The 7,300-nt window shown below is 47.3% G+C and overlaps 1 protein-coding gene across 1 annotated transcript in view; it reads left to right on the top strand.

Annotated features, from left to right (window-relative positions):
- Nucleotides 1–7,300, top strand: part of LOC107109202 (cystathionine beta-synthase-like) — a 47,448-nt gene that overhangs the window by 32,578 nt on the left and 7,570 nt on the right. Inside the window, exons 10-12 of the mRNA XM_015409765.1 lie at nucleotides 980–1,085; nucleotides 2,374–2,448; nucleotides 5,963–6,097. Of these exons, the coding sequence (XP_015265251.1) occupies nucleotides 980–1,085; nucleotides 2,374–2,448; nucleotides 5,963–6,097 (316 nt within the window). The remainder of the gene's footprint in view (nucleotides 1–979; nucleotides 1,086–2,373; nucleotides 2,449–5,962; nucleotides 6,098–7,300) is intronic.

Raw genomic sequence — 7,300 nt, 5'->3', positions numbered from 1 at the left:
GGGAATGAAAAAGAGAAGGAAAGGAGGAAAAGAGGAAGGAAGGAAGGAAGGAAGGAAGGAAGAGCAGGGCAAGAGAGAAAGAAAAGGATGGAAAGGAAAGGAAAGGAGGGAAAGATGGCAAAGAGAGGGAGGGAGGCTCTCCCACCCACCCCCGATCCCTTACTTACTTCCTCGGCGTGGGCCTAGGGGACCCGGCTACAGAGCTCTCCAGGCTTCCCCCAGTCCCAGTGCTCCTGCACAGGCCGGGGGGACCCAGCTGCAGGGCTATCCAGGCTTCCCCCGGGCCCAGCGCTCCGGCACGGGCCTGGGGAACCAGGCTGCAGGGCTCTCCAGGCTTCTCCCGGGCCCAGCGCTCCTGCGTGGAACCAGGGGAGCCAGTGGCAGGGCTCTCCAGGCTTCCCCCGGCCCCAGTGCTTTGGCGCGGGCCCGGGAACCCGGCTGTGGGACTCTCCGGGCCTGACCCCAGCCCCAGACCCCAGACCCAGTGTGGGCCCGGGAGACCCGGCGGCAGGCCTCTTCAGGCCTCCACCCCAGCCCTAGCACTTCAGCGCAGGCCTGGGGGACCTGGCGGCAGGGCTCTTTGGGCCTCCCCCCGGCTCCATGCTTCGGCACGGGGAGCTGGGGGCGGGGCTTGCCGCACCACCATTTGCGCCAGCTTCTGGGCTGCCAGAGTGGTGCTCTGGCGCGCTCCGACCCCAAAAGACCCCTGTTCCTGGAGATTTGGGGTTGGAGTCTGGGGAGGACAGGGACCTCAGTGGGGTACACTGCCAAAACATCCATTTTCTCCAGGGAAACTGATCTCTTTAGTCTGGAAATGAGCTGTAATCCCAGGGGATCCCCAGATCCTACCTGAAGGCTGGCATTCCTACCTTTAAAAGAAGCTGATTCATATTCGTCCATTTGTAATCTGTAATCACTGTTCCACTGTTACCTTCATTCTGTCATTCCATACATATCTGATGTCTTCTTTACGTGGCAGGAGGAAGTGCGGGCAGTGCGATGTCTGTGGCGGTGAAGGCTGCCAAGCAGCTAAAGGAAGGACAACGCTGTGTTGTCATCTTACCTGATTCTGTGAGGAATTACATGTATGTTGTCTTTTGTTTTTGCTTCCCATCTATGATTGCTCATCAGCTGAAACCATTTGAGGAGTATCTGTATTAGTTAAAGGAATAATGCCAACCTGCCAAACTTATGCTATCGCCTACCTCTCCACTCATATTAGCAATAGTGAGGAAACTGTTTTAGAGTTGGTCAGAGAAGCAGGAAACGTTCTTTGGCCCTCCACCATTCCCATAAATCAGTTTGATGATATCAGATATTTGTCAAGAACTATATCAGGATAAAATTATCTGTCATGTGGTAAACGACTATTCTGAAAAGACTACTGCTGTAAGATAATCGTATGGAAAGTGGTGTTAATGTTTTATAGCTCTCAGAAGAAGAAACCGAAGACTTTGAGTATCATATCAGCTGTTACTAATTTTAGTACAGAAATTATGCTCAAGCTAATGTTGACTAGAATGACTCAATCAGAGTTATTAAACTGTTCAAGGTGATTATTCAAAGCAAGCTTAGTATCTGCCCTCAGATAATCAAAATCCACCCAAATAGTCCACTAAAACACCTACCTATTTTAGTTTTATGCTAAATTTTTGAAATGGCTTTGAAATCACAGAAACCTCAGTAATATTTGAGTCTATGCTACTGCCAGTTCAGGATGCAATATCCATATACGTGCAGATCAATGTCGGGGGGTAAATCACTTGTTACACAGAGATTGTGCCTTTTTAGCACACTTCACTTCCTGCCTGCCTAGCATTGTAACCACTACAACATCGCTGAATACAACTTATTTATTTAGTGTATTTTTATCCTGCTTATTCCCCCCCCCCAGTTTGTGGATCCAGTGGCTTATTTAAAAAGAAAATAAATGTTGTTCCAATAAAACACAGTATAAAAGACAAAACACGTCCTAGGCTGAGGACCATTACGTTAGTCCATCATGGCCAAGGGTCAAGAGCCCTTTGACTTGCACCGAGGGCCATTCTCAGCCTTTAAATACCTGCAGCAGGAGAGAGAGAAGCACTCAGGCTGGATGTTACAAGCTGGCAGCCATCTTCCTACAATCTTCTTCCTGCTAAAGGGGAGCTTTGTTCTCAGTTTTACTGTCAGCCTATTATTAAATGCCACAACCAGTTCTCTGCCATACCAGTTTTTAATTTCTCTATGTTACATTGGGTGTTCTTCTGAGTATCTGAAAGTCAGAAAATGATAGTGACAGTAGTCTTAGAAAAAAGAGGTAAGCTGATTTTGTAATGAGTGTGTGCTTTCTCATGCTGCTTGCGGTCTGTGTCTTTTATTCATTAATTCTAGGTCCAAATTTTTAAATGACAAATGGATGATCACAAATGGATTTCTGAAAGAGGATGTTCAAGAACATTATCCCTGGTAAGGTTCAGATTCACCTGTTACTGTTTCTTGATAAGGAGAAGTCATTTAAATGACATATCTTTAGTCGCGGAACAGCCATGTGGGCCAGGAGTCCCCCAGCATGGTGTCTGTAGGTGTCACGGCACCTGCTGCCTCCTTTCCTGGTGCCCACTACATGATTTCAGAAAGTGGGTAGGGCCAGGTGTGGCTTTTGCATAGCAAGGCTCCTAATTGGCCATTGGAGATTTGATTGCCTGTGATTTTGATTTGATTTTTTAAAACATTACTTTGACAGCAGCCGCCACTACTGTCAAGGATTTTCACTGTGTGACTAAAATTAAGCTGTGGCACCCATTTTGTGGCTGGCTCTGCCTCCTGCAGCAGCCATTTTGTGGCTGCACTAACCACTCTGTCAGAATTCCAAAGGTGCCCAGAGGCTCAAAAAGGCTGGGAACCCTGATTTAGGCAACTTTCTTGGCATGTGTGGATTGAGACGTTAATGGTGGCTGATGTATTTGTTTGCATCAGAGATAAAAACATGCCTCATCCCACATCACTTCTCTCATGCTGCTCCTGACGTGCAGTAACCCTAGGGTTGCCAGGTCAAATCTTCTCCCTGGTGGGGGGATTTGGGGGGTGTTTCAGGAGGGGGCAGGGGACTTCCTGACACGATGATTTCACATGGAAATGACATCATCACATCTGGGAAGCAGCAAATGGTTCCCTTTAAATGGCTTTTTGCAAGCAGGTGCCATGCACCTGAACTTCAAAGCAGTGAATTCGCTGCTTGCAGTTCAGGAGCTGGCAGCTCCCATTTATAAAAAAGCATTTAAAAGGAACCTTCCCTTTAAATGGTTTTTTGCAAGCAGGTGCTGCACACCTAAACTCCAAAGCGGCAAATTCACCACTTGGAGTTCATGAGTGGGCAGCCCCCGCTTGCAAAAAACCATTTAAAGGGAACTTTCCCTTTAAATGTTTTTTTTATAAATGGGAGCTGCCAGGACCTGAACTCCAAAGTGGCGAATTCACCACTTTAGAGTTCAGGCACACAGCACCCACTTCCTGGGACTGTCAGCCACTACCTCCTTCTCCTGAGAGAATTAAAGGGCCCTCCAACTGATTGGCAGGCCACAAGCTCCTGCCAATCAGCTGGAGGGCCCTTTAAATCTTGAAAGAGGGGAGGGGTGGCCACCATCGGCGCTGTTGGGGGTGGGCCTCCCCCTCCTTGCCAGCTGGCTGGTGGTAGGCAGGAGCCTACAAAAGTGAGAGAACCCCCAGCCAACCTGAGAAATGGCAACCCTAAGTAACTCCCAGGAATAGGGATAGGTCCCTCCTGGGAACCAGTGTGTGTGGGGGGGGACTTACCAGGAGAAACAGAAAGGCCCACTCCACATAGCTGGTGTCACACAGGAAGTGACACCATCATGAAAGCGACTTCCGGGTGACATTCTGATATTTGGGCAAAACTCTATGGTAAAACCAGCTTCTACCATAGAGTTTTTTCCCCAATTACCAGAGCGTTGCCTGGAAGTTGCTGGCATGATTTATTTGTTATTTGTTTATTTAATTTATATTTTCAGGCCACCCTTTCCTGCAAGCAGGGCTCAGGGTGGCTTACAACAAAGGGAAATATAATAAATAAATTAAAACTGGCAATAAAATACAGACTGCCTATATTAACAAATAAAACAACCAATTACAAGATGGCAGAAAAATTCAGCTTCCACAACCTTCCTGGTGGGTTGTGGAGAATGGAGGGTGTGAGAGTGCCAGACTACGTGTTGTCCCATTGCTTTACTCAGCCAAATGCCTGGCAGAACATCTTTGCCTTACATGCCCTGTGGAAAGGTAACAAATCCTGCAGAGCATGGATGTTCTCTGGCGGAGAGTTCTACCAGGCAGGGGCCATGGCTGAAAAAGCCCTGGTCCTGGTTGAGGACAGCTGGATCTCTCTCAGGCCAGGGACCATCAGGAGGTTCTTACTTCCCTTCGGGGGGCCAAAAAAAAGAGAAGGTTCTTACTTCCTGAGTGTAGCACTCTTTTGGGGGCATACTGAGAGAGGCAGTCCTGAAGGTATGTGGGTCCCTGACTGCTAAGGGCCTTAAAGGTCAAAAACAGCGCTTTGAACCTGATCCGGTACTCCATTGGAAGCCAGTGCCGCTTGCGCAGCACAGGCTGAATATGTGCCATCTGAGGGGATCCCGTAAGGACCCGCATGGCTGCATTCTGGATCAGATGGAATTTCTGACGTCACTTCCTGTGCAACATCAGCAACACGGCCTGGGCCTTCCTCTTTCAACTGGTAAGCCTCCACTAGGGGGTCTGGCAGCTAGGGGTGTGCATTCGGATCTACCCAGTCCAAAAATATACCTGAAAAACACCTTATCAGTATTTTCTGGGTATATGTCAGCATTTCAAATATATCTGGGATTTTTGGGGACAACCAAAACAATTCCTGGAAAAAATCCCAGTTATATTTGGGGATTACTGACAAACCCTGAAAAACAGCTGAAGGGCTGGAGCAGATTGCTCCTGCCACCCAGCTGTTTTCAGGTTCTCTTCTGCAAAGCAGTTGATCCCGCAGGGAGAACTTTCCCTGCCAGCTCAGCTGGGGCTCTTTTGGGCAGTTCAAAATGCACAAGAAAGCCCCAGCTGAGCCCATGGGAAGAGTTCTCCCTGTGAGATCAGCTGTTTTACAGGCTGTTTGGGGCAGTCTGGTTTAAAGGGACTGCCCAAAAGAGCTTCAGGTGAGCTGCCTCTCAGCTGTTTTTCGTGACTTTGCTGCTCCTTTCTCTCTCTCCATATTTTTCAGTTCAGGTCTATTGAGTCAGAAAAAAAATGAGATTTCTGAAAAATCCTGTATCTGAATACCAGTATTGGGATCTGTTTTTTTCAGGAATCCTGACATTTTGGGGGGCCCAGTAGACCCAAACATCCCTAGTGGCAACCCTACCTAGGAACAAATTTTTGGAGGGTTCAGTCAGCTGTAGCAGGAAAAAAGCAGGACATTCCTGTTCCATAAAGTCTGCAGATAGCTGGATGAATCCCAATATTTTAAACAGACGCTAGAATGCCAACAGTGAGGGGGCTGTCAGCATCCTGGGACAGGCAGTTTCAAGGCCTCAGGGCCATAGTTGAAGAGACCCTCCTCTGCATGCCTACCTGCTTCAGTTTCTTTATGACAAAGGATACAAAGGTTTAGTACCAGTTGAACTTAGGCTGGGCAGGGCTATATGTTTTGGGTATTATTATGGTTACATCCAGAAGTATGTAAGGAATGTATCCAGATGGGCCTTTTTTTAAATGACCTTCAGTGAACAGATCTGAGGGATTGTTGGATATCAGTTGTAATCCTGGGGGAACCCCACCCCCTCAGATGTTTGGAATCCTAGTAGAGTAACATTTAAATAACATAGGTGCCTGGGAGTAAGTCTCACTGAATACTTTGGGACTTACTTTTTAGTAGACTCACTTAGGATTGCACCCATAGATTCTGACTCCTGACTAATATGCTGATGTATTTTTGTCATAGGTGGTGGAATATCAAGGTGCAGAAACTGAATCTCTTGGCTCCCCTGACTCTTCTTCCAGATGTGAACTGCCAAAAGGCAATTGAAATCCTCAGGGATAAGGGATATGATCAGGCACCAGTTGTTGCAGAATCAGGGCAAGTATCTTATCAGCTGAATGCACATATTATTAGCAGTCTTCAAGAGAATCCAGTAATTCTCGTGGACTAATATACTATTGAGGAATGAGCTATAATTTATGTAATTAATGGTGGATGTTGCAGAACAGTCGTGCTCCAGCCTGCAGGCCCCCTCCCACCCTGCCCTCCAAGTTTTTCCCAACACCTGGAGAGGCTTTTCTCTCTCTAGGGTAACCTGCTGCCACCATTTGACCCCTGTAGGAATTGGCTGCTGGGAGGGTCAGGACTCCCGGCTTCCCTTCAAAGTTCTGAGGCCTTGCCTCTCCCGCTGCCCAGTGCCTGGTTACCATGGGGACAGTTTATTGCCTTGTGTGCCCCTGGAAGAATAGCCGCTTGCCAACTGAATGCCTTCCTCCTGGCGCTCATTTTAAAATAGCGTGCCCAAGACAGTGGAGGTCTATGTGGTACAGAGAACCACTACCAGCATCAAAACTTATAGAGTATTTATTAAAAAGAAAATGTTAACAAGCATACTTTCAGCACAGCACCAGATTGAACAAGGGATTAAAAAAAAGGGTAAAATGCAGTTTCTCTGTTCCTCCCTCTATACATGTCCTATCAGTTATTCAATATAAGGATGGCTCCTTAGCTTAGAAAGTTACAGGGTTTTTTACAGGAGTCCTATTACCGTCAAGCCTCCTTCAGGTTTGTAGGCCAGAACATGGCAATGTCCACCTCCTCCAGACCTCAGTTAGGAGCAGTGTTCCCTGAAAGCTGAGTTAGTCCAAGCTAGCTCATAGTTTTTTAGCCTCCGGCTCACACATTTTTGTCTTAGCTCAGGAAGGATGGCTCCAGGGCAAACTAATTTATGCAGTAGCCAAATCGCTCGCTCACAACTTTATTGCCAGTAGCTTACGAAGTCAATTTTTTTCTCACAAGACTCCACAGCTTAGAGGGAACATTGATTAAGAGTTCTGTCTGCTTTGATAGAATCAGCACCCAAGAAATCTTAAATAAATGCTTTAATATTGGCCCTGTCCAGCACCATAGCACAGTGCTAACATGTAGAAAATCCCAAGAAACCTAAGACAGCCATCCCCTCCTACTTTTACCTGTGGTAATGTTGCCAGGTCTCTTACTATAGTGGATCTCCTGGCCACCTGTTCTTATGCATGCCGTCATCAGAAGTGCCAGCAGAAGGAAATGCTGGGGGGGGGGGGA

The sequence above is a fragment of the Gekko japonicus genome, unplaced genomic scaffold (assembly GCF_001447785.1).
Source record: "Gekko japonicus isolate JY-2015 unplaced genomic scaffold, Gekko_japonicus_V1.1 scaffold4, whole genome shotgun sequence".
NCBI lineage: Eukaryota > Metazoa > Chordata > Lepidosauria > Squamata > Gekkonidae > Gekko > Gekko japonicus.
Note: the sequence above shows the minus strand (reverse complement) of the source record. Positions and strands in the feature narration are given on the sequence as shown.